The sequence below is a fragment of the Podarcis pityusensis genome, assembly GCF_964106645.2.
Source record: "Podarcis pityusensis genome assembly, chromosome: 12".
In the NCBI taxonomy this organism is placed as follows: domain Eukaryota; kingdom Metazoa; phylum Chordata; class Lepidosauria; order Squamata; family Lacertidae; genus Podarcis; species Podarcis pityusensis.
Genome location: NC_138037.1, coordinates 4,577,685 through 4,604,220, shown reverse-complemented (window position 1 = coordinate 4,604,220; position 26,536 = coordinate 4,577,685). Strand labels below are relative to the sequence as shown.

The following is a 26,536-nucleotide window of genomic DNA, read 5'->3' as shown; positions in this document are numbered from 1 at the left end:
AGCCAGGACAGCAAGCAGGATCGCAGCGCAGTTGGCTTATGGGATAGCCGTGCGCAGCCTCTCCCTGGCAGCAGGGTGAAGGCTCCTGTTGCCTGGGAGAGGCTGCGCACGGCTAAGGCTCCCCCAAGAGCCGCGCTCCCTTTAAAGAGTGTGTGGAGCGTGGAGAAGGGCAGCCCTTCTCCCTCCTCAGGGAAAAGCCCCCAAGAGCCGCACACACGCTCCAGGCAGCTCTTTAAAGGGAGCGCTGAGCAGAGCCTCCCGCCTGCATTCGCTCCATAAGACGCACACACATTTCCCCTTACTTTTAGGAGGGGAAAAGTGTGTCTTATAGAGCGAAAAATACGGTATGTCTTCTCCCTTAAGTGGGTAAACAGAGATCAAGGGGAGACGTCAGGGACCGCCAGTAAGATGCGTAACTTTGTAGTAACGAGTCCCATAGGTTGATCATGCCGTGTGTGAGTTGCTTGTCCTTGACTCAGGAAATCGGAAGTGTGGTTTGCAAAAGGGGAGCTAAGGTGGGGGTTTTTTGAAGTGGAGGAGAAAGCTGGTTTTGGCTGCCTGCTGCATTCTCCCACATTTTCCCTCCCTTCAGGCTTTGATTTAGGCTCTCTGCAGATGTCGAATGAGAAAGTGGGAGACGTCGTCCTTCCCAGATGGGCCAAATCCCCAGAAGATTTCATCCACAAGCACCGTAAAGCCCTGGTAAGAGGAGGCAGGCAGGGCAATGGAGAGAGGGGAAGATTTTATTCCTATAAATAATAATAAAAAGGTAAAGGGACCCCTGACTATTAGGTCTAGTCGCGGACGACTCTGGGGTTGCGGCGCTCATCTCACTTTACTGGCCGAGGGAGCCAGCGTACAGCTTCCGGGTCATGTGGCCAGCATGACTAAGCCGCTTCTACAAACCAGAGCAGCGCACGGAAACGCCGTTTACCTTCCCGCCGGAGCGGTACCTATTTATCTACTTGCACTTTGACGTGCTTTCGGACTGCTAGGTTGGCAGGAGCAGGGACCGAGCAACGGGAGCTCACCCCGTCGTGGGGATTCAAACCGCCGACCTTCTGATCAGCAAGTCCTAGGCTCTGTGGTTTAACCCACAGCGCCACCCACGTCCATTATTATAAATAATAATAATACCCTCCTTTTCCTTTAGTTTTAACTAAGCCCAAATGCTTTAATTGCTGAGGGCAAGGTGCTAAAAGTCGAGGGCTGTTCTGTATCTTTTTTTCTGAGGCCATTTCATTCTGGCTGTAGTTAGGGAAATAAAGTACGCAACATGCCCTTTTCCACGCGACGCGCTTTTATTAAATTCCTTCTTTTCAGTCTCACACAGAGGACCCCTAGGCATCTTAGCGATATGCAAATCCATTTTAAAATTTAAAAATATGCTGAAACTGATCAGGAGAATGACCTGACTTGGGGAAAACCTGCATTGGGCTTTGCAAAACAAACAAACAAGTGATAATAATAATAATAATAATAATAATAATAATAATAACAATAAAATTTTATTTATATCCCTCCCTCCCCAGCCGAAGCCAGGCTCAGGGCAGCTAACAGCAAATATAAAACATTGATTAAAACGCAACTTAAAAACAGCATAAAATACAACATAAAATGCAGCATCAATATCAATAAAAATCCAAAAATTCAGGTGTCATTTTGGGTGGGAAATGTTTACTTGCCGTGTCTCTGCATTTCAGTTACAATGGTACCTTGGTTTTCAAACAGAATGCGTTCCAGGAGTCCGTTCGACTCCCGGGACCGTTCGAAAACCAAAGCACGGCTTCCGATTGGCTGCAGGAGCGTCCCACAGCAGCCAATCAGAAGCCGTGCTGGATGTTCGGCTTCCAAAAATCATTCGAAAACCGGAACGCTCACTTCCGTGTTTCGATCGTTCGGGAGCCGATTTGTTTGGAAGCCAAAGCATTCGGCTTCCAAGTTCGCCGGTATTTGTCTCTGAGCAGACTGTGCCCCGGGAAAAGCGGTGGTGTTTTTGTTTAATGGTTGGGTGGCCTATGCTGTGCTTCGATCTCATCATCATCGCCTTGTGTCCTTGTCAGGAGTCGGAGTACGTGTCTGCCCACCTCCACGAGTGGATTGACTTGATCTTTGGGTACAAACAGCGAGGCCCAGCCGCTGTGGAAGCGCTGAATGTCTTCTATTACTGCACGTATGAAGGTAAGGTGGGACCTTGTTGCACCTGTTTGATGATCTGCACATTTGATGATCTTCTACCGGTCCACAATAGAAAGTGTCCTTTCCTACTGCGTCACGGTGTGGGACACTGGTTTGACATCAACAGATAGGAAGTGCCTACAGAGGGTGGTGAATACAGCACTAGATATTATGGGCTGTCCCGTGAATCCGCTGGATGACATCGCAGAAGAACGTTGCCTCAGGAGAGTGAGGAAGCTTCTCAGGGATGATTCACACCCTGGCCAGCACTATGTTGATCTCCTGCCCTCGGGCAGAAGATATAGAAGCAGGATTAGTCGCACCAACAGGGTAAAGAACAGCTTCTATCCGTGGGCTGTTAGGCTGCTGAAGGAAAAGATAACAACAGGGCAACTGACTTTCGGGTTTGGTGGGTGTGCGTCAGTAAACGAGGGGAATTAAGACGAAGAGAGCTGAGTGGGGGGGGGTGCTCGTGTCATCTCACTGTATACAAGTGATAATAAAGTATTTCAATTTTATTTCAATCTATTGCGTCAGGTTGGGCTAGAAGACCTCAGGGGTATTTTCTAACTCTGTGATTCTGTGTGTACGTATCGGGGTAGTACCTCAGGTGGGGCACACGTCATGCTCCTTCAAAGGTAGTCTGTCTCACCTGGGGCTCCTAGAAGCTGTCTGCATGCAACAGCAGCCACAATCCCAGGAATTGGCTTTGACTGGCTGGCTAAACCAGGTGAGGGGAGCCGATGGGGCTCAAACCCTCAGTGAGTTGGGAATTTTACCTCAATGCAAAAACAGGCTCTGGCAGATGGAGTTGATGAGACCAAGCGTGGGTCCAATGGTCAATGCGCTCTACGTGGGGCTACCTTTGAAGGTGACTCAGAAACTACAACTAATCCAGAATGCGGCAGCTAGACTGGTGACTGGGGGCGGCCGCCAAGACCACAAAACACCGGTCCTGAAAGACCTACATTGGCTCCCAGTACGTTTCCGAGCACAGTTCAAAGTGTTGGTGCTGACCTTGAAAGCCCTAAACAGCCTCGGCCCAGTAGACCTAAAGGAGCGTCTCCACCTCCATCATTCTGCCCGGACACTGAGGTCCAGCTCCGAGGGCCTTCTGGAGGTTCCCTCACTGAGAGAAGTGAGGGTACAGGGAACCAGGCAGAGGGCCTTCTTGGTAGTGGCACCCGCCCTGTGGAACACCCTTCCACCAGATGTCAAGGAAATAAACAACTATCTGACTTTTAGAAGACATCTGAAGGCAGCCCTGTTTAGGGAAGTTTTTAATGTTTGAAGTTTTGTTTTCTTTTTAGTGTTCTGTTGGAAGCCGCCCAGAGTGGCTGGGGAAACCCAGCCAGGTGGGCAGGGTATAAATAATAAAATTATTATTATTGTTGTTGTTGTTATTGTTATGTACACTGGGACACCCTGGGCCAGCAGGGGGATACTGTAGACAGTTTTCACTCAGGTCCACATATGCAAATAGGGGATTGAAAGTGACGTTCAGTGATTGGCTAAGTACAGAAAGTTGCCACTGTTGCGTTGTAGTGGAGCTCTATATAAGCAGGCTGGCTGAACCCTTCAGTTCAGTTCTGTTCTGGCCTGTGAATAAACAAGAGCTGATATGTTCACCCACAATGTAACAATTATTATTATTTATTCAAGTAGGCATTTTTGCATGGGCTGCAGAGGAATGTGAGGGGCATATGGGACTCGTGTACCTAGGAAGGGAGCCCAACTAGGAGAAGGAAAACTCTGACCCTAAACCTCCACTGCCTTGTGGGATATCTTCGGGAGAAGAAAAAGGCTCAGGAGCGAACCCTACTCCAACGTGGAGTGCAGTCCCTAACTGCTGCATCTTGCGGGCCACAGCTCCCCCAGTCCTGATTTACACCGCACTTCGTATGTCCCTCATGGCACCCAAAATTCATTTCAGGGGCGGTTGACCTGGATGCCATCGCCGACGAGACCCAAAGGAAGGCTCTGGAGGGCATCATCAGTAACTTTGGGCAGACCCCCTGCCAGCTGCTGAAGGTAGGAGGAGCCGTCAAGGTGTCCTGCGGATTTTTGCCCAGAAGGCAACGGGGGGGGGGGGCGACACAGACCTGACCTTTTGCAAGGCCCAGGTGGAAGATGGCAGAAGGCGGGCAACGCCCTGGTTTGCATTTCTCTGCTTCTCTTTCTCATTGAAAATAGGGACTATTTTTAAATTTCACACACCGCTTACAGCTTCTGTTTCAGATTTATTTCATTGCGTGTATATCCCACATTTTTAAGGACCTCAAGGGGGTGTACACAGTTGTCCCCCCCTCCCCATTTTCACCCCACAACAACCCCGCGAAGTAGGTGAGGCTGAGAAGCCGTGACAGGCCCAAGGTCACCCAGTGCGCTTTGTGGCTGAGGGAGGATTCGAACCCAGTTCTCTCCCAGGTCCTAGCCCGACACTGACAGCAGCGCCGTACACAATTTGCAAAACAGCAGAATGGGGAGGGGGAGTGTTGGTGGTTTAATGCGCCATTGACGGCTTTTAATAGTAATATATTTAATGTTGTCAGGGGTTCAGGGACAGAGGCACAGGGTAGGCAGGAGATGGAGAGCGATGGGGATGAATCCCAGGACAGCGAGGAAGAGGATGACAATGACTCAAGAGATTCCATGAGTCTTTCCAGCGAATCAGAGGATTCCCAGAAGGGGGCGCCGGTGGTCAAGGCCAGGGGAGCCCCAGGGGGGACGTGTCAGGAGCAGGGGGCCAGCGGGGGATCCCAAAGTGGCAGCTGGGCGTCAGGACCAGCCTCCCCGCCAGAGTGCAGCGAAGGGGGTGGAGGTTTCAGTGTATCAGGGGAAGCGGCTCCGGCAGTAGAGAAAGGAGGGAGGTCGGAGCAAGCCACCCTCCCGGAAGGGGAGGGGAGTAGTGAAGGGAGTAGTGTAGCTGTTAAAAGGAAGGTTAGAGGTTGGGCGCGCGCGCCAAGTTCAAATGTAGAGGCGCGCGGAAGTACAGGGAGCCCGGAGGAGGGGCCAGGTCCCAAAGCCCGCAGGAGGGGGCAAGAGCAGTCTGATTCCGCGTCAGAGGAATCCAGGAGGGGCGAAACCCCAGCGGGCAGAAAGACCCTGCGGAAAAGGAAAGAGAGAAAGAGGTGGAGCAGCGCAAGCCTCTTAAACTGGTGCAGGGGAGGGACGGATTCAGAGGGGACTTCAGCGGTCTAAGCCTAGCAGACGTAGGGCTGCGCGCCTCGGATGTGAAGCAAACAATGAACTGCAATAAACACTTTTGTATACAAGAAGAGATAGGCGTTGGTCTTTTGTGAGCTGAGACTTGAGGCAGCCTTGACAAATGTATTTTTAATCTTTTGTTAGAAGCCGTCCAGAGTGGCTGGGGAAATTATTATTATTATTATTACTATTATTATTATTATTATCACCCCGCCCACTCTGGACGGCTTCCAACAAAAGATTAAAAATACATTACAATATCATTTTGGCTGCTTGGCTTTTCCCACATGGATATGTCTTGGCATGTCAGCCTACGAAATGATCTCTGGAAAGCCCCCTCCTGCCTTCATCACTGTGTTCCCCATAGTGTTAACCACCTTTTCAACTCATGGGGTGTGTGGATTGTAAAGGTAAAGGTGACCGACTCTGGGGTTGCGGCGCTCATCTCGCTTTATTGGCCAAGGGAGCCGGCATACAGCTTCCGGGTCATGTGGCCAGCATGACTAAGCCGCTTCTGGCGAACCAGAGCAGCGCACGGAAACGCCGTTTACCTTCCCGCTGGAGCGGTACCTATTTATCTACTTGCACTTTGACATGCTTTCAAACTGCTAGGTTGGCAGGAGCAGGGACCGAGCAATGGGAGCTCACCCCCTCGCGGGGATTCGAACCGCCAATCTTCTGATCGGCAAGTCCTAGGCTCTGTGGTTTAACCCACAGCACCACCCGTGTCCTGTGTGGATTGTACAGGACAGCAAATAGGCGGGGTCCATAAGAAACCGAGGTTTGACACATAAAGTTAAATAGGGTGCAACATGCCAATATCCCGTTTGAAATATCCTGCTCCCTCTCTCCTCTAGGAGCCCCATCCAGCCCGGCTCTCTGCCGAAAACGCAGCGTCCAAGAGACTCTCTCGCCTGGACACCATCCCCCCCAACGTCTTTGAGAACCTCAGTGAGCTGAAGTCCTTCTTTGCTGAAGTAAGTCTATTTCCTCCAGGGTGTGATTTTGTGTGTCCGCGTGTAGAATACTGCCATACCTCATGTCACGTCTGCTTCACGTTACATTCTTCCAGGTTACGTCCCGCGGCGACCCGGAAGTACCGGAAAGGGTTACTTCCGGGTTTCTCCGCTCGCGCATGCACAGAAGCGGTGTATCACATCCTGCGCATGCACAAACGCGCCGCTGCGGGTTGCGTTCTTTTCATGTTGCGAATGGGCCTTTGGAATGGATCCCGTTCGCAACCAGAGGTACCACTGGCACACGCAAACACACCACAGTTCAAGAAGGGCATTGACAAGTTGGAACACGCACAAAGGGAGGGCAACCAAGATGGTCAAGGGTCTGGAAACCAAGCCTGATGAGGAACGGTCGAAGGAGCTGGGGATGCTTAGCCCGGGCAAGAAGAAGAGAAGACCGAGAGGTGATATGAGAGCCATCTTTAAATATCTGAAGTGCTGTCCCATGGAAGACGGAAGAAGCCTGTTTCCTCCTGTTCCTGGAGGGTGGGACTCGCACTAGCGACTTCGAGTTACAAGAAAGGAGATTCCATCTCAACATCAGGAAGAATTTTCTGGTGGCAAGAGCTGTTGGGCAGGGGAACAGACCCCCACAAGAAGTGGTGGGCTCTCCTTTCTCAGAGGTTTTTAAGCAGAGGTTGGGTGGCTGTGGATGCTTTAGTTTGAGATTCCTGCGTTGAAAGGGGGTTGGACTAGATGACCGTTGAGTGCCCCTCAATTGTATGATACGTATGAAAGGGCATTGCCACCCGCCTATCTCCTGCGACTCCCTTTCCTTTCCCAGAGCAAGGCTGGAGATGGGTGTGTTCCTCTTCTGTAGCTGGTGGTGGGGAATTATCACAAAGGCGGGAACCGTAACACAGCACAGATTTTGCCGAAACCAAGCGGCAAAAAGCAGTGACTCGTCTTTTCCTTTTTCAGAGCATCAGCGACGGGATCCCCCTGGTCCAGGCCGTGGTCCCCAAAAACCAAGCCCACTCCTTCATGACTCAGGGATATCCCGATATGCTGGTAGGTTCAAACTAATAATAATAATAATAATAATTTATTATTTATACCCTGCCCATCTGGCTGGGTTTCCCCAGCCACTCTGGCCGGCATCCAACCAAATATTAAGAACAATACAGCGTCAGACATTAAAAACTTCCCTAAACAGTTGTCTTTTAAAAGTAAAGTAGTTTTATTGCCTCAACATCTGTTGGGAGGGCGTTCCACAGGGCGGGGGCCACCACCGAGCAGGCCCTCCGATCAGAAAATTGATGCTTTTCTCCCAAGGCCTCCTTGCAGGGGGGTTGAACTAGATGACATTTGGGGGGTCCCCTTCCAATTCTGCAACAATTCTACAGCTCTTTGGGTGGACATCCCCTTGTCCCAGGAAGGATACTGCGATTCCTGTTTGCCCTCTTCCTTCCCCATCTCCCCTGCGTCGCCGTGAGCTGCTTCCCTGCCTTTCTTATTGACTAATTTGCCCCCCCCCCCACAACTTCTTCCAGGTCACTGTCAGTGCCAACGGGCTGCTAGGCACACACGGCTGGCTGCCCTACGACAAAAACATCTCCAACTATTTCAGCTTCACCAAAGACCCCACCGTCTCCAACGCAAAGTGAGTCTGAGCTTCGCTCCCACCTTGTCGCGAATTCTCCGCGGCGCTTTAGCAGAAATGCTCAGAGTTCCAGGTTCTTCAGTGCAGTATATTTATTCTGAGCTATATATACAAATGGGGGGATGCGGGTGGCGCTGTGGGTTAAACCGCTGAGCCTGGGACTTGCCGATCAGAAGGTCGGCGGTTCGAATCCCCGTGACAGGGTGAGCTCCCGTTGCTCGGTCCCTACTCCTGCCAACCTAGCAGTTCAAAAGCATGTCAAGGTGCAAGTAGATTAATAGGTACCACTACTGCGGGAAGGGAAACGGCATTTCCGTGCGCAGCTCTGGTTCTCCAGAAGCGGCTTAGTCATGCTGGCCACATGACCCGGAAGCCGTACGCCGGCTCCCTCGGCCAATAAAGCGAGATGAGCACCGCAACCCCAGAGTCTGTCACAACTGGACCTAATGGTCAGGGGTCCCTTTACCTTTAATGGTATTTCAGTTCAACAATTACTTTGATAAAATACATATTTTGTTATGTTCAGGTGGCTTGAGATACCTATGAGGTCCGTAAAGTACCATATAGCATATATTCAACACACACAAAAAACAGCGACAATTTGTTGTTGACAAAGGACAGCTGGACATATTAAGGGCCCCATTACCTTCAGTAGCTTAGGGCCTCGTCAAACCTAAATCCGGCCCTGGTCAGGGATGATGATGGGAGTTGTAGTCTAGCAACAGCTGGGGAATTTGAAAAACACTGGCCTAGGTAAAGGAGTCTTCAGTGGCGAGGTGTGCGGTTTCAGCAGGTGTTTCGATGGGTCCCTGATCCCTTTTCCTCACCTGCCTAAAATGCAGGCTTCGCTGCTTGGCAGGAACATCTATCTCTCTTCCTCTCTCCCTCCTGCTAGGACCCAGCGCTTCCTGTATGGACCCGTTGCTCCAGGTGTGGAAGTGTCCTCCAAGACGCTGACGGTCTCTCACGACGGGAAGCTCCTCTTCAGCGGAGGCCACTGGGACAACAGCTTGCGGGTGACGTCCCTCAGCCGAGGGAAGGTTGTGGGACACATCAACAGGCACATAGGTAGGAGGCCACGACTCGCAGGAGGAGAGACTCCCTTCTGAAAATCGCGAGGAATCGAAAAACAGAGCATGCTGAACGTCTAAATGCCAGCGTATTATTTTCCACCCTCGAGTGCAGGCTCTGGTACCCTGAGAGTTGCTGCTTCCCTTTCATTCTGTCTTCAATCTTAAAAGGGCATGTTTCTAGCTACGGAGAGAAGAGAATGGAAACAACCGAGTGCTATTTCCTTCCTTTTCTGTGAACCTTCTTTCCCGCAATTTGAAAACCTAAATAATTTTGAAAGCATGCCTGAGGGACTTCAAGCTTAACTAACCACTGAAAAGCTATCATTTATGTACTAATTCTAGCAAATGCATGCTAATAGAGAAGGGAAGGAGGATTTTCAGACGAGCCATTCTCATAATTCCAATAGTATTATTGTTCTGTTACCTCTTCCTAGAGTTTCTTTCCCGTTTTGTTCACTGAAAGTTCGAAGAATATCATCCTAGTGAGCAATGGCTAAACTGGTTGTTCTTCTTTGTTTCCTGTCGTTAAAGTTATCTTACTCTTGTGTCCCTCACACACTCCTTTTCTGCCTGCAGGGAGTTGTCCTCAAATGCTCCTCCATTTGTACATATGTACCGTATTTTCCGGCGTATAAGACAACTGGGTGTATAAGACGACCCCCAACTTTTCCAGTTAAAGTATAGAGTTTGGGATATACTCACCGTATAAGACTACCCCTCTTCCAACGCACACAAAATAAAAATTTTAAAAAACCAGTCTCCAGTCCGGCTCAGAAATCTGCTCCACTTCCTGGAGGGCATGGGGCATAGCCGGGTCTGTTTAAACAGAGGAGCAAACCGGAGGGCTTCGTCTTTGGCTCGCTTCCTCAATCACTAGGACGTCGTTGAACTTTGCTCGGTTATTGCTTTTGTCAGACCTGCTGAAGCATTTGGGGGGATTTTTTACTGTTTTTGTTGAGCCGCTGTCATGGAATTTGCTAGTGGTCTACTACCGGGAGCGGTTAGGGTCCTTCTGTTGCTTGTGATTGGGGGGGGGGGGAGATGCTTCTGGGGCCAATTTTCAAGCGTATTTCTGCTTCATCTAGAGAGCTTGGTGTCCTCTGATTTAATTTGCTGTCGTTTTGTCCTTTGGTGGGGAGTCGCTGCAGGAGCTGCTGCCAGAGCCTGCGTATAAGACGACACCCGACTTTTGAGAAGATTTTCCTGGGTTAAAAAGTAGTCTTATACGCCAGAAAATACAGTATATATGTTTATCCCCTGCAAGTAGATAAGGTAACTAACTGGGGACCGTTATCTGTGTGTTTCTGTTCTGGTGATTCCCCTCTCCTCTCCCTGCAGACGTCGTCACTTGCCTGGCCTTAGATCTGTGCGGAATCTACCTCATATCCGGGTCACGGGATACCACCTGCATGGTTTGGCAGGTCCTGCAGCAGGTAAGAGGAGGGTTGGATTGGATGACCCTTCCATCTCTATGGTTCTGAGAGATTCTGTTGACGGCCTCTTTTCTCCTCTGCCCCAGGGTGGCTTCTCCTGTGGCCTGGCACCCAAGCCTGTCCAGGTTCTCTACGGGCACGACGACGAAGTCACGTGCGTCGCCATCAGCACCGAGTTGGACATGGCCGTCTCAGGGTCCAAGGTGAGCCGCAGCGGGGTCTGTGTTTGTCTTCCGGGCTGGACGTGCATTTTCTGGATCTCCTGTGGGAACACCGCTTAGCAGGGACCTCATTCTTGTCCACGGCCTCCTCCTGGTACACATGCAGTCGAACCCAGAAGATTCTGATGACAAGAGGCAGAAGGGTGTCTAGGAACCTCACAAAGGCTTGGACCAAATCTACGCTTCCAAGTGTCATAAGAAAGCTGCAGGATAGTGCGCACCCCGGAAATGATCTCTTTCAGCTTCTGCCTTCTGGAAGAAGGTCCAGGGTTATAAAGACTAGGATTAGCCGCCTGAGAAACAGTTTCTACCCAAAGGCAATTCTGGCTTTAAACGCAGTATAAGCAGTCTCTATAGGAGTATATTGTATTTTAAAATGGGGTTTCAGAGTTTTTAGGGGTTTTTGAATGTCTTATGTAGATTTTTCATTGTTCTGTAATGGGACAATGACAATAAAGGTATCTTATCGGATAGTTGGCCTTGGTGAAGATTTGACGTTTTCATCCCCCCAAAGTTTTTGATTTCAGTTTCTATTGAAATGAGGCTGTGTTTTAAGGTTGTAATTTAATCTTGTTTTTAAGTTGTATTTTAATCAATTGTTTTTATACCTGGTGTTAGCCGCCCTGAGCCTGGTCTTGGCTGGGGAGTATAAATAAAATTTATTATTATTATTATTGTTATTGTTATTATTATGCGCTCTCTTTCTCTCTCCCCACGTTCCCTTCCTTGGCGTCCTTCTCATCGCAGAAAACTTTCTCTTCTTCCAGGATGGCACTGTCATTGTGCACACTGTCCGCCGAGGCCAGTTCATGCAGTCATTAAGGCCTCCCTGCGAGAGCTCCTTGCCAGTGACAGTCTCCAACCTCACCATGGGGCACGAGGGGCAGGTCGTGGTGCAGACGACTGTGGAAGGGAGAGCCTCTCTGAAGGTGAGCTACGGGAGGCCTTGCTTGGGGTGGGTGAAGCAGGCAGGTCACCTTGGCGGATGACAGAGACGAGTCCCGAGCGATTCTCAAACGGGTCTCTCTCTGCAGCGCAGGGACCTTTGTAGAAACAAACTGGGGGCTTGTAGAATCAGGACGGAAGGAGCCCACGGAGCCAAAATCTCATTCGGTGTCGGTTTTTATTGTAGCGTTCCCAAAGCAAGGAAGGAGTGGACTCTGATTAATAGAATACACCCGAGGCTTGACCAGCAAGACTCTGGGAGGAGTGCGTATAATAATTCCCCCGTCCACCCCTTGGCCCAGGTCGTTTTATTCACAAAAGAACTTTTCGCACAGTGTTCGTAAGAACCAACCAGATTTCCTCTGAGCGTTTCAAAAAGCCCCACGTGGGACAAAGCCAGATCAGAAGAAATCCTGTTAACTACAAAGACTACTTTGAGCATGCATACATATCTGAGAGTAAATAAAACAGGACTAGTGGAATGCATTCAGCAAAACCCCGGAGGTCATAAACAGGCAGGAAAGGAAGGAAGGATGGCAAGGAAAGAGTATTTACAATCTCCTTGTGAACTCTCTTCCTGGCCCTTAAAGGTAAAGGGACCCCTGACCATTAGGTCCAGTCGTGACCGACTCTGGGGTTGCGGCGCTCATCTCACTTTATTGGCTGAGGGAGCCGGCGTACAGCTTCCGGGTCATGTGGCCAGCAGGACTAAGCTGCTTCTAGCGAACCAGAGCAGCGTACGGCAACGCCGTTTACCTTCCCGCCGGAGCGGTACCTATTTATCTACTTGCACTTTGACGTGCTTTCAAACTGCTAGGTTGGCAGGAGCAGGGACCGAGCAACGGGAGCTCACCCCGTCGCGGGGATTCGAACCGCCGACCTTCTGATCGGCAAGTCCTAGGCTCTGTGGTTTAACCCACAGCGCCACCCGCATCCTGGCCCTGAAGATCTTCCTAAAGATTAACTATATCAAAGTTACATACTATCTTTATAACCCAGGATGCCTGATGAACAACTGTCCTGTGTATTTAGAATACTTATACGTGCCTGTCAGGCGTAGAGAAAGCAAATGGCAGAGATGGAGAGGCTTGTGGGATTCGGTCAGAAATTATCGTCAATGAATCAAACCCAGTCAACGCAGTGCTTTCATCGCTGACACAGTGGCTTGCTCCATATTTCATAATTCCTCATAGCATTCCCACCTGACCCCCACACTCTGGATATTTGCACCCCTACATTTATTCATTTCGTATTTATTCAGAGCACTTGTCCAGCCAAGAAAAATCCCAGAGCAGTTTATGTACGGTCAAAACTAGATGGTCCTTAGCCGCAGGCTTACACTCTTAAAAAGCCATGACACACAAGGAAAGAACATCAGGGAGGGAAGAGGAAAAGGATTTTTTTCTGGGGGGCCTTCGCTGCTGCCGGGCATGAGTTTAGGCAAAGGCGAAGTGGAGCCACTGGCAGAAGCGGCGCAGGACTCGTGGGTGCTTGTCGAGAGACCCATTTTGGGAGCCAGGGCCTTGCCCAGGCCTGGCCTCTTGCACAGTGGCCCTTTCTCACTTCCAACTTTGCACACGCGCCAAAGACCTCTGCTGGTGCGCTTTGCGAGGCATTGGCGGGGCCGCTTAAGGTTTCCATTTGAAGGAGCGGCTCTTGCGAGAGCGTCCTTGGCTAAGCATCAAGCAGTTGGTCCCTTACCTTTCCCGCCCCGACCTGGCCACAGTGATCCATGCGACGGTCACCTCCAGGCTTGACTACTGTAATTCGCTCTACCCGGGGCTGCCCTTGAAGCTGACCCAGAAACTCCAGCGGCTGCAGAATGCAGCAGCAAGGCTCCTCACGGGGTCTCTGCCATGGGAGCATATTCACCCAGTGCTTTTCAAACTGCACTGGCTCCTGGTGGAGTACAGAGTCAGATTTAAGGTGCTGGTTTTGACCTTTAAAGCCCTTCACGGCCTAGGACCCTCGTACCTACGGAACCTCCTCTCTCAGTCTGCCCCACGGAGAGCCTCAAGGTCCATAAATAGCAACACCCTAGTGGTCCCGGGCCCTAAGGAAGTTAGATTAGCCTCAACCAGAGCCAGGGCCTTTTCAGCACTGGCCCCGGCCTGGTGGAACGCTCTGCCTCATGAGACCAGGGCCCTGCAGGATCTGATTTCTTTCCGCAGGGCCTGTAAGACAGAGTTGTTCCACCTGGCCTTTGGCTTGGAGCCAATTTGATTCCCTCCCTCCCTCTCTTTTTTTTTTCTTTTCCTTCTCCTCCTGCGATGAGGCTACATTTTAATATTTTAATGTTTCAGTATTTTAATGGTGTATTTTAATTTTGTTTTTAAGTTGTATTCATTCAACTTGTTTTTATTATTGCTTGTTAGCTGGCCTGAGCGCGGCCTTGGCTGGGGAGGGCGGGGTATAAATAAAAATTATTATTATTATTATTATTATTATTATTATTAACCTCCACCTCTCATTTCTTGAAGGACAAGTTTGCCCTACACCTGTACTCAGTCAATGGCAAGCATCTGGTCTCCATCCCTCTGGACGAGCAGGTCACCGCCATGTGCATAACGGAGGAGTTTGTCGTTCTGGGGACCATTCAGTGCTCCTTACAGATCAGGGACCTGCAGAGGTAAAGGCTCACTCCTTGATGCTCGGCTCAGTTCCCCTTGTGTCGGAACAGACAGCATCTCACATGCCTCGCTCGGAACTCTAAGCAGTCCACATTAAGCAGCCTCTGAATCTTCACATCTGACAAGGGATCTGTTGGACTACAACTCCCATCATGCCTGACGGTTGACCGCGCTGGCCGGGGCTCATGGGGGTTGGAGTCCGGCAGCACATCTGGATCAGGCCAGTGGTCCATCCAATCCGGCGTCCTGTTCTGCAATAGCTAACCGGATGCCCATTGCGGAAGCCACAAAGCACGACCTGAGCTCAGCTGTGGCCGTCTCCCCAGCCACTCTGGGCAGCTCCCAACAGAAGATTAAAAGCACAATAAAACATCAAACATTAAAAGCTTCACTGAACAGGGCTGCCTTCAGGTGTCTTCTAAAAGTCCGATAGTTGTTTATTTCCTTGACATTTGGTGGGAGGGCATTCCACAGGGCAGGTGCCACCACCGAGAAGGCCCTCTGCCTGGTTCCCTGTAACCTCACTTCTTGCAGGGAGGGAACCGCCAGAAGGCCCTCGGAGCTGGACCTTGGTGTCCGGGCTGAACGATGGGGGTGGAGATGCTCCTTTGGGTATATGTTGCTCTTATATTTACATGAAAACCAATTAATTTTATTTTTTTTAATTATAACTTACGGTCATACTAAGATTTCCCCACGCTTGTTCCTGCCTTTATTATGCTTGTTATTTTGAGGGACGCGGGTGGCGCTGTGGGTTAAACCACAGGGCCTAGGACTTGCCGATCAGAAGGTCGGCGGTTCGAATCCCCCCGACGGGGTGAGCTCCTGTTGCTCGGTCCCTGCTCCTGACAACCTAGCAGTTCGAAAGCACGTCAAAGTGCAAGTAGATAAATAGGTACCGCTCCGGCGGGAAGATAAACAGCATTTCCGTGCGCTGTTTCTGGTTCGCCAGAAGCGGCTTAGTCATGCTGGCCACATGACCCGGAAGCTGTACACCGGCTGCCTCGGCCAGTAAAGCGAGATGAGCGCCGCAACCCCAGAGGCGGCCACGACTGGACCTATTGGTCAGGGGTCCCTTTACAATTACCTTTACATATTTTAGATTTTAAGTGCCTCGGCACCTAACGCAGTCACCCCCCCTCCTCTCCTTTCAGCCTCCAAGCTGCTGTCGCCCCTTTGGCAATGAAGGTCCCCATCCACAGCGTCTCAGTGACTAAGGAGAAGAGCCACATTCTCGTGGGCTTGGAGGATGGGAAGCTTATTGTGGTCGGAGCAGGGCAGCCTCTGGAGGTAAGTGAGTGACAGCTGTCCTTCAGCTCAACTCTTCCTAGTGTTATATGCTTCTTTTCCCTTATGGGGTATCCAAGAGCCTTTATGGCAGGGGTCAGCAACCTAAGGCCCATGGGCCACAAGCGGCCCATGTTGTTGTTTAGTCATTTAGTCGTGTCCGACTCTTCGTGACCCCCTGGACCAGAGCACGCCAGGCACTCCTGTCTTCCACTGCCTCCCGCACTTTGGTCAGACTCATGTTTGTAGCTTCGAGAACACTGTCCAACCATCTCGTCCTCTGTCGTCCCCTTCTCCTTGTGCCCTCCATCTTTCCCAACATCAGGGTCTTTTCCAGGGAGTCTTCTCTTCTCTTGAGGTGGCCAAAGTCTTGGAGCCTCAGCTTCAGGATCTGTCCTTCCAGTGAGCACTCAGGGCTGGTTTCCTTCAGAATGGATAGGTTTGATCTTCTTGCAGTCCATGGGACTCTCAAGACTCTCCTCCAGCACCAGAATTCAAAAGCATCCATTCTTCGGCGATCAGCCTTCTTTATGGTCCAGCTTTCACTTCCATACATCACTACTGGGAAAACCATAGCTTTAACTATACAGACCTTTGTTGGCAAGGTGATGTCTCTGCTTTTTAAGATGCTGTCTAGGTTTGTCATTGCTTTTCTCCCAAGAAGCAGGCGTCTTTTAATTTCGTGGCTGCTGTCGCCATCTGCAGTGATCATGGAGCAGCCCCATGGGGGTCGTTTAACCAGCCCATGGATCCCCACCGCCTGCTTAGTCGATTCCCACGCACCGCACTAAACCAGCACGGAGCAGAGCGGTGACCGCCTTCCATGACGCTGGCCAGCTTCCCATTGGCTGCAAGAAGCTCCTGCAGCCAATAGGAAGCTGTGCACGCCTCTTCCGTGCCGGAAGGAGTGCTGGAAATAGCGTTTGTGCGTGTGTGTGTGTGCGCGCACACACACACACACTCCGGCCCACCAGAGTTTCTACGGAACCGTGAACCGGCCCAAGCCACACAACTTGGCTGACCCCTGCTGTATGGAGTCCTTAAGTGGGTTCCCTATTGCTGGAGAAAATAACAGAGGCCAACCAGAGTACAGTGGTACCTCGGGTTAAGTACCGTATTTTTCGCTCTATAGGACGCACTTTTTCCCCTTCAAAAATGAAGGGGAAATGTGTGTGCGTCCTATGGAGCGAAGATGCCATAGCCCCGTGACCCTCTCCCGGCTGGAGAGGTGACGCGCGGCTATGGCAGGAGCCTCTCCGCTGCGCCTTTCCGCTGCTCCCTGACCTGCTCTTTGGGGCTGGTGGTGGGCTTCCCCCCGCCAGCCCCAAAGAGCAGGTTGAAAGGAACCTGAAGCCTGGAGAGCGAGAGGGGTCAGTGCACACCGACCCCTCTCGCTCTCCAGGCTTCCAAGGTAGCCGCCTGAACGCACCTTAAACGGCACCTTGTTTTAGAGCGGGAAAACAAGAGGGGGAAAGTTCTCCCCCTCTCTGCGCAGCGCCTCCTGCTGCTTCACTGAAGGGGCGCTGGGCAGAGAGGGGGAAAATTTTTTTTTCTTGTTCTCCCCTCTCTAAAACAAAGTGCGTCCTATTGTCCGGTGCGTCCTATGGTGCGAAAAATACGGTACTTAATTCGTTCTGGAGGTCTGTTCTTAACCTGAGGTACCACTGTAGCTAATGGGCGCGCAATTTCTGTTCTCATCTTGAAGCAGAGTTCTTAACCCGAGGTAATATTTCTGGGTTAGGAGAGTCTGTAACCTGAAGTGTATGTAACTCGAGGTACCACTGTATATTGAGAAGCAAAGCAGCTAGTAAGCCTGATCTTTAGTAAACTGTTGCAACAGGGTCCTTACTCACCACACGCAGGAGGGAGGAGGAACCCAGAACAATGGCGCGCAAGCCCTTATATAGACTTTAGAAATTGCCCACCCTGTAGCCTATGGGCGGGCAAACTAAGGCCCAGGGGCCGGATCTGGCCCAATTGCCTTCTAAATCCACGCACGTTCCGGGAATCAGCATGTTTTTACATGAGTAGAATGTGTCCTTTTATTTAAAATGCATCTCTGGGTTATTTGTGGGACATAGGAATTTGTTCATTCCACCCCCCCAAAAAAAATATATAGTCCGGCCCCCCACAAGGTCTGAGGGATAGTGGACCGGCCCCCTGCTGAAAAAGTTTGCTGTCCCCTGGGACCACCCCCCTGAAACATCATACAGTGGTACCTCGGGTTACAGATGCTTCAGGTTACAGACTCCGCTAACCCAGAAATAGTACCTCGGGTTAAGAACTTTGCTTCAGGATGAGAACAGAAATCATGCAGCGGCAGTGGGAGGCCCCATTCGCTAAAGTGGTACCTCGGGTTAAGAACAGTTTCAGGTTAAGAACAGACCTCCAGAAACGAATTAAGTTCTTAACTCGAGGTACCACTGTACATAATCACAGAAGGAGGTCTACAGCAGAAATCTTGCCTGCCAGGATACCTGATAATGGTCACTGATTGCTTTCACCTGGGCATTCTGGCCATTCTTTTGTGATGGTAAATACTCGGTTCCTGAATCCAGATACAGTGGTGCCTCGCAAGACGAAATTAATTCGTTCCACGAATTTTTTCGTCTAGCGAATTTTTCGTCGTGCAAAGCACGAAATCCCATAGGAATGCATTGAAAATCAATTAATGCGTTCCTATGGTCAAAAAAAGTCCAAACAAAGCCAAATTTGGCACAACAAGAGTTTATTAAGTGTTCTTTAAAGTCACACATACTGTAAAGAGCATTTCAAAATTCAAACCCAGAATTTTTTTAAAAAAACAGCAGAGTTGCCCAATGGTCACAGAAAATCATAAAAATGCAGGGGGGGGGGAAACAAGCTTCCAGATTCTTGCAAACCCCTCCCCAACTGTTCCCCCAGCCACCCAGCACACAGAAATTCAAATCCAGAATTTTTTTTAAAAAACAGCAGAGTGGCCCAATGGTCACAGAAAATCATAAAAATGCAGAAAAAAACACACACACGCTTCCAGATTCTTGCAAACCCCTCCCCAACACCAAGTCCTTGAATTCCAAACACCCCAACCCAAAATCCAAAACCCCCCAAAAAAGTTTTAAAAGCTTAACTTACCAAATGGCTGCAAAAGAAGTTTTGGAAAAGCTTCAAAAATCACCAAAGTCTTTAAAAACCTCAAAAAAGGCTACTATGTACACTGCGTTCTATGAGTTGCTCCTCGAAGTCAAGTCGCAACTGTATTAACGGTGTTAAGAGAAAGGAAACAAACTTGCAAGACGTTTTCGTCTTGCGAAGCAAGCCCGTAGGGAAATTCGTCTTGCAAAGCAGCTCAAAAAACGGAAAACCCTTTCGTCTAGCGAGTTTTCCGTCTTGCGAGGCATTCGTCTTGCGGGGCACCACTGTAACAGGCTCACCCTGTTCATACACAAATATAGACAGGATTTGTAAGCAAAAAAGACTAGGAGGGGGTGCCTTTCCCATTTCCTTCCTCAGCGCAGAAAAATATTTGAGGTCCTTTTGGGAGAGTCAAAATGGCTTCCGGATTGCTCTCCTGTGCTTTTTCAGACTCCTGGTTTATATACCTATGTATGTGTTTGCCTTGTACATTTATGAACGTTTAATTTATATTTGAGACCTTAGAACTCTGATAACACTAATAATAATAATAATAATAATAATAATAATAATAATAATAAACAACTAATTCCCCACTTCCCGGTCTGCCTTCTGCCTGCAGGTGAAGTCGGGGCAGTTCCACAGGCGGCTGTGGCGTTCGACGCGGCGCATCTCCCAGGTGTCGTCCGGGGAGACAGAATACAACCCCGCGGAGTCCAAGTAAGCAGTTCGGGTCGGCTTTCACCTGTAGCCTCGCAGCCACGGCGGGACACGGGATCTGCCCACCCTCACCCGCTTTGGGGGCGTCTTCCGCTGCCCGGAGGCCTCTTTGCATTGTCCCCGGAGCGTCGCGATCCGCAGAGTTCCCCTGTGTGGAAGAAGAAGGAGGAGGAAAACAAACTTCCTCAGGGACTCACCTGCAAGTCGGAGGTCTCTTAACACACCTGGAGCAGCCTTCGGAGGACAGCGCGCACAGAACAACTGCGGGGAAAAGGGCTTCCCAGAGCCCATCTGGCTGCTCCTCGTTTCCCTGACCGAAGCACTCGATTCCTGTGGCGCTTGAATGGGCAATTGTGTGACACGGTTGTCACACCGGGAAAAAGAGACAGAGGACTGGAATTGGGGTGGGTGGGGAGAATACCTTATCCGCCTCCCCCCGGTCCTTGGCAGTTTGGGGGGACAGAAACGCAATAGACGCACCAGCCTCAAGACTGCGGTCTGGTCTTTCTCCGACGGCCTTAAAAGGACCCGTTTTCGTTGCACTACGTCGAGAAACTTGCTTCTCCCTCGCTCAGGCGGGAGTTCTGTCCTCTTGCTCTCAAGAGGGAAAGCTGTAATGGCCGGCAAATAACTCTGGCAGAGCAGCAAACCCGCAAAGCATTAAGCTCGGCACGTCCTACCCCGACCCCCTAAACCAGGCACCCCCAAACTCAGCCCTCCAGCTGTTTTGGGACTACAACTCCCATCATCCCTAGCTAACAGGACCAGCGGTCAGGGATGATGGGATTTGTAGTCCCAAAACAGGTGGAGGGCCGAGTTTGGGGGTGCCTGCCCTAAACCTACCCTCTGGTTTGAAAAAGGGAAGGAGGAGGCGAGGGGGGCCCTCCCCAAAGCCCCACTTGCTCTGGAAACTGGATGGCTTGGTACCGGTGACCCCCAAGTTGAGGGGGTCGTATTGGTGGAATGTGGGTGGGCAAGGAGCAGAGCAACAGGATGTCTGTAATCTTACTGCACACGGCTGGCTTAGGGTCCCGCAAGTGTCTTCACCAGCAATAAAACCCTGCCATTTGGTAAACCTCTGTGTCTTCACCCCAACTTTTTACCCAGTAAGCCTTAGTTTCCGGCGGCCTCTGCTAAGCATAATCAGAAGACATTCCTGCAGTCTTCTGGTCCCACAGAGGTGAGATTCCTGGCCTTCTAGCCCTCCGGCTGACCCACTGCTTGCGACCTCTTGCTCTCCCCCCCTTGGAGCAAGCCCAGCGCTCCTCTCTTACGGGGGCCACGCTCCCTTTACCGTCACCGGTCAAACATTGAAAAGCCTTCGAAGGAGCTGGCTGAGGTCTGCTGGTGACTCTGACCTGCGCCCTAAGGTGCTTTCTCTTATAAGCACCAAACCTGCTCAGTGTTGAAGGTTGGTTTTTACTTTTACAGCTACCTTTGTATCAACCCTCAAGGCGAATCATCCAGGGCTTTTGTTTTTGTACCAGTTTGAAAGGTGTGTGGTTTAGACACCGTTCCCCAACTCTCCCCTTAACCAGTTGCAGCAAATTTTGAGACCTTGGTGCTTTTTATTCTATTCACCAACCCCTAGATATCGGTCTGGGCTTCAGTTCCTTATCTTGGTGGACTGGGGCAGTGGATAGGAGGAGAAAACAGGTTTGGGTTTAACTCTAAAATCGGCGACTTGCCTGGTGTTAGCAGGAAGCCTCCCATCAGCATCACACAAGCATAAAAAGCCAGTCCGGTTGGCACCAGGTATTTTGGCTCGCAGCTCCCATCAGGCCCAGCCAGGCCTGTCAACCCAAAACATTTGGAGGGGGGCACCAGGCTGGTGGAAGCTGATGTCACCAGCAGCAAGTTCCCCTTGGGGTCCAGCTTTTAAAAAACAACAACAGGACTTTGGCCGGGTGAGAACCTTGGGAAAATAACCCGTGTGCTGCAAATTCTGCCTTCCCAGAGGACGCAAGGAGTAGGGTGGGTTCAGGGGAGTCGTTGTGGGCTGGAGAGTTGGAAGGGGGGACCTCAAGGATCATCCAGTCCACCCCCCTGGTGATTCAGCACCAGAAAAAAATAACAACGCTGACCTTTCCCCTTAGTGGGCAGCACTGCCACACTTCTGCGATTGCCCCTGTTTTGAAAAACTAGTTGCCAGTCCTGCAGAAGTCTAGCAAAGGCACTAAGTGGGGAGGGCAGACCTGATGACTTGGCCCCATCTCTTTGGGGTTCTCTGCATTTGCAGAAAGTCGGGAGAGGAAACCTGAGCCCCAAATTTCCCATCTCTGCGCAGCTTCTTGGCACACCGCCGTGCAGATAACGCTCCGCCACGACTCTCCCGCGCACAGTAGATCCTCGGTTCTGTTAGAAGGTTCTCAGTGGGGAAACAAGTCCACCTTTCTCTTTGCCCCCGTGAGCAACTGTGTTGTGCTTTTTGCTGCGGAGAGTCGCATGTTTCCTCCCTTCCCACCGGCCGTTACGACAGGGGCAGGGGAAAACGGCTGCGGTCGGCTGGACTGGCGGCCCCTTCTCCGCAGACTCCATTGTCTGTCGGCTTCCTACCAGCGCCGTGGGGAAAGGAGAAAGATGGCAGAATGCGGGCATCGTTGGGGTTCCTTCCGGCAGGGTGAATATTCCAGGTGAGGAATAGCAGAGTCTTGCAGAATTCTCCGCCTACGACCCGTCAATTTGCCTTGTCCCATCTGAGTTCCAGGTTCAACAGGGGAGCAGTTTGCATTTGTACAACAGGCCACTGGGCGGTTTCAAACGTCTCGGACTACAACTCCCATCAGGACCAGCCAGTGCCGAACCTCATGGGAGTTGTAGTCCGAAACATTTGGAGGGCACCCAGCGGCTGCAATAGGCACTTGCCCCCCTTCATTCGTAAAGGGAAGACCTGCGCTCTAAAAGCAAAAGCCGCCTTCGATTTCTCCCACCCACCTCCCCATCGACCTCTTCCAAAAATAATAATTCCTGGGTGAAGACCAAATTCCACAAAGTGCAATATCCGCGCTCTCTTTTTTGGCAAAAAAGACTCCCCTACCCCCCAAAATCCCACAATTGTTCTGTTTTCTGTGTACATATATATATACACACACAGGTTTTGTATCTTTTATGAATAATGTTGATCCAAACTTTTCTATTTTTTTGTATTTAAAGCGGATTGGGCGGGGGGGGGTTTATCTGTTTTCTTAGATCCTGCTGGCTTGGAGAGCGCAAGACTCAAAACACCTCTGAAGTTTCTCCATGTGGATTTGTCCTTTTGTTTCAATTGAGGATTTAAGGAGCTCTCCTCACCTTCCCAAGGCGTAGCAAACGTTTCACCGGAGAGGTCTTTATTACCTCCTCGCTTTGACCTTGCAATCTCCTGGCTTTAGGGGGGGGATAAATAATAATAACAATAATAAATAATTTATTATTTATACCCCGCCCATCTGGCTGAGTTTCCCCAGCCTCTCTAGGCGGCTCCCAATCGAGTGTCTGTTTTGCATTTTGCACGTGCGTGTCTTTGAAATTCTGTGTTTTCACGCTTCCGAATGGGACAACACCAGGGCTCCCCAGCTGGAACGGGTTCAGAATAGAGGTTGAACGAGGGCGGCTTTGAGGAACCTCTTCCTATGGCTGCTGGATTGCGTCCCTAACCAAGTCACACTCAATGCAGAAGGGAAAAGCAGCAAAATGGGGGGAAACAAACACTGAGCTTTGTTTAAGTGGCTTTGTCTCTTTCCCACCTGGGGATCTGTTTGCATAGCAGGATTTCTGGAAGAAGGACCAGTTTTAGCTTGGGGTCCCTGTCAGAGCGGCTCTTGCCATCAGCCGAGGCAGAAAACGGACCCCATTTTCCAAGGGGCACTCTGTGCATGCCCCAAAGCCTTATCGCCGCCGTCGCCCCTGTTCCCACCTTTCCAGTTGCTGAGGTTTTTCTCGCAACTCGGCCGGAGCGCTTGGCGACAGCCCAAGGAAAGGCTGGTGGTCCCAGCTCTGGAACAGACTGGCGCCATCGTGATGTTACTAGACCGCAGCTCCCGCAGCTGATGCGAGTTGTAGTCCACTCCACCAGCTTGGGGAAAATCTGCCCCAAAACCTCCTGTCCATTTGTGCAACTATACAGGCCTCCACCTGAAGGACTGCGGTGACTGGTAAACACAGCAGTTCCACATCTGGAGCACTTGCAATATGCCTTACTCTTCTTTAATGTCAGTATGCAACCGGCCAGGCTTTTCCCCATCAAGTTTTTCCTTCCGGTGTGCAATTGGAGATGATTTACACAGAGAGGTCGGCGGAGAGCAGATGAGAGACCTGGGAGGGGAAATGGAACTCTTTATTATAACATAATGCAAAGTTTCTAGCCCCTGGTCCAATTCCTAAAGTGCTGTGCCCGTAGCTGCTTTTTCACAACTAATATGAAGGTAAACGTAAAGGTAGATTTGCACCTGTTTTCACTGGCGAAACTTAACGGCACACAGCAAATAGACAGGGATCGGCTCCATCGGTGCTTTTGGGGTCTTCTTCTTGGCGTTCAGTGCTATGGAAGTGCCTAGAGGGACACACGAATTGTCCTTTTACTTTCTAGCATGAGAGCAAAAAAATTAAATGTTTCCATTTGGGGAAGATGGTAGGGACAAGGACAAATCCACATTGGGCTATCTACTCTCAGGAAAACGCAGCAAATCCAAGGATCTGTCCACGGTTCTTCTTTCCGAAAAAGGAAATAAAAGCACAATCTGAACTTCCGATTATTATTATTTTTTAATATAAATATGCCTTAAACCTGAAAATGACTACTTGCCTTGAGCTGTACTGGGCCTGCCCCACAGACTTGATGGTATCCTGTTCACGTGACTTTGAATAAACTTTGAAAAGAAACAAGCGCAGCCTGTGAGTTCTTTTGGTCCGGCTCTCGCTGTTCCTTCCGAGTCCTGAGAGATTAAGGCAGTCATTGCCAACCTGGTGTCCTCTGGATGCTTTGGACTGTAGCCTTATGAGGCTTTGCCCTCGGGTGGCAAGAGCATTGCGCCCAGGACAGGGAAATGGGAGTCAAACAGACACTCAAGGAATAATTTCAGAGAAAGAGCTTTATTTCTACCATCTGGGCTGGTAGAAGGAGCAAGCGTGATAACTCACAAGCTTAGCACAAGTTCACAGAGCATATATTCCCCTCCAGTTCCCTCCCCTTTCTCCTCCTCCTCAGGAGCCCTGCCCCATGATGAGTTTCCTGAGCATGAACAGAAAGCTCCTGTCTTTGGGACTCTTGGCGACCTTCCCAGGAAAGGGGGATGAGAAGCCAAGGGGGTTGAGGAGCCTTGCGGTTCAGCGTGTCCAAGAATGTGTTGCAACCGAATGAGATAACAGTCAGTTCCCAGGCCTGAGTATTCTTGGCACTGACAGAGCCTATTCATAAACCTTTTTGAAGCTCTCTCGTACTGATAAAAGTAACATTTTGCCTATGCAACAGCATCTTGTGAGAAAGCAGAGAAGAGCAGAGAAAAGCTGTTTTAGAAGAAAGGGGAACTTTGGTTTTGAGGCCTGGGGTGACTTCGGGGTGACTTCACAGACAGGATTTGGGTATCCTGTCCCTTCAGGACTACAACTCCCATCAGGTTCAACCAGCACAGCCTGATGGAAGTGGTAGTCCAATTTTTTGGGAAGGTACCAGGTTGACAAAGGCTGTATTTAAGGGCACCCTCTTCCTGGAGGGTTACCTACATAAGTTCCCATCGAAGTGAATCATGCATTTCCACAGTTCCTGATATGTTTCAGGTTTGTGGCCCTGCTTTGGGGCCCATGTCACAATGTCCCATGTAAAGCCACAGTGCTCAGAGGCAGGCAGATTTGGGAAAGAAAGAAGCAATCGCCCGGTTTAATGTCCATATTGTAAAAGCAGAGCCAGAGATTGAAAAGGCAGCTGGGAGCTCCAGCAGCTTAACACTTTTGGAGCAAGGAAATGGTTCCTGCGGCCTGTTTGTGCAGAAACACGTGGCTCTAGGTTCAGACATGCAACAGGCAGCAAGATGTCTCTGGGAATCTCACGTGCAGCTCCGCAAGCTTGGGCTTGGGGTGCGAAAAAGCTCTCCAGGTGAGTACCTGCATCCTCATTCAAGGGTGATTGTCTCACCCCATCTCGCAATTTCTCCTAAATTGCAGACAGGTTAGGAAGCCCACCTCCTTGCGTGCATCTGGAATGCGGGGTGCATGCATGTGGAAAAAATCAGGTTGCAACTTTAGGCATCCAATCTGCCTTTCCAGGTGACTCAGAGGCACGCAGATTTTTGGAAAAATGGAAGTGGAAATGCAAAAATAAAAAATATAAAATTGACAGTTCTGGAAGCCTACAAACAGCAGCTGCATCTAGAGCTATGTCATTGGGTGCCATCTAATTTTGGAAGTTAAGCAGGGTCAGGTCTGTCCTTTGATAAAGACCACCTGGAAATGCCATGTATGTTGGGAATCTTGCTTTTGCTCCCATAAATTGTCACTTCGACTTTCCCATCTCAGAGCTCAGGAACCATCTCTTTTCCCCCCCAAAATCCAAAGACAGTTCTGACACCTTAAAAGGGAGATTTGATGCTGATTTTTTCCCATGCATGAATTTCCCATTCGGTGTAACTGGCTGCAATTTCAGGGGAAATAGTGAGACGGAAGGGAGAGAATTTCTTTGCATCAAATGTGCCTTTCAAGGCAGAAGCCTGTGGACTTTGATAAAAAAAGAGGGGATTCCTCGGTCTGAGTTGCAAAAGGGGAAATTGCAAAAATGCCTACCGCACCCAGTATTCCCAGGCGGTCTCCCATCCAAGTACTAACCAGGCCCGACCCTGCTTAACTTCCGAGATCGGACGGGATCGGGTGCATTCAGGGTGGTGTGGCTGTAGGCAGCAGAAAGGCTTTCAATGGCCCTTTTCTGGTCCTGACTCCGCCTTTGCAAGAGTTTGCATCCCGCCCAGCTCTTCTTTCCTGCTCCTGCTGCTTCCCAGAGCTGCCTGCCCGGGGAGAAATGGATCTCCTTTCCTTTCTCTCCCTCTCTCCTGCCAAATCTTGCAGGCAGGAAAATGCTGGGACTTGCAACGGGGGCTTTGCAGTTGCAGAACGCCTTTCCTCCTCAATTGCAACCGTGCAAG

At 50.3% G+C, this 26,536-nt stretch overlaps 1 protein-coding gene across 9 annotated transcripts in view; it reads left to right on the top strand.

The window, feature by feature from the left end:
- The window catches only part of NBEAL2 (neurobeachin like 2), a 219,488-nt gene extending 195,198 nt beyond the window's left edge, over positions 1 to 24,290 (top strand). For all 9 annotated transcript variants that reach the window (XM_080973935.1, XM_080973933.1, XM_080973931.1 and 6 more), the window contains 13 exons: positions 593 to 702; positions 2,064 to 2,181; positions 4,112 to 4,209; positions 6,243 to 6,362; positions 7,323 to 7,412; positions 7,895 to 8,004; positions 8,900 to 9,072; positions 10,416 to 10,510; positions 10,597 to 10,713; positions 11,499 to 11,660; positions 14,157 to 14,305; positions 15,461 to 15,596; positions 19,330 to 24,290. In XM_080973935.1, coding sequence (XP_080830061.1) covers positions 593 to 702; positions 2,064 to 2,181; positions 4,112 to 4,209; positions 6,243 to 6,362; positions 7,323 to 7,412; positions 7,895 to 8,004; positions 8,900 to 9,072; positions 10,416 to 10,510; positions 10,597 to 10,713; positions 11,499 to 11,660; positions 14,157 to 14,305; positions 15,461 to 15,596; positions 19,330 to 19,431 — 1,580 coding nt within the window. In that variant the 3' untranslated portion in view covers positions 19,432 to 24,290. The remainder of the gene's footprint in view (positions 1 to 592; positions 703 to 2,063; positions 2,182 to 4,111; positions 4,210 to 6,242; positions 6,363 to 7,322; positions 7,413 to 7,894; positions 8,005 to 8,899; positions 9,073 to 10,415; positions 10,511 to 10,596; positions 10,714 to 11,498; positions 11,661 to 14,156; positions 14,306 to 15,460; positions 15,597 to 19,329) is intronic.
- The last annotated feature ends 2,246 nt before the right edge of the window (positions 24,291 to 26,536 follow it).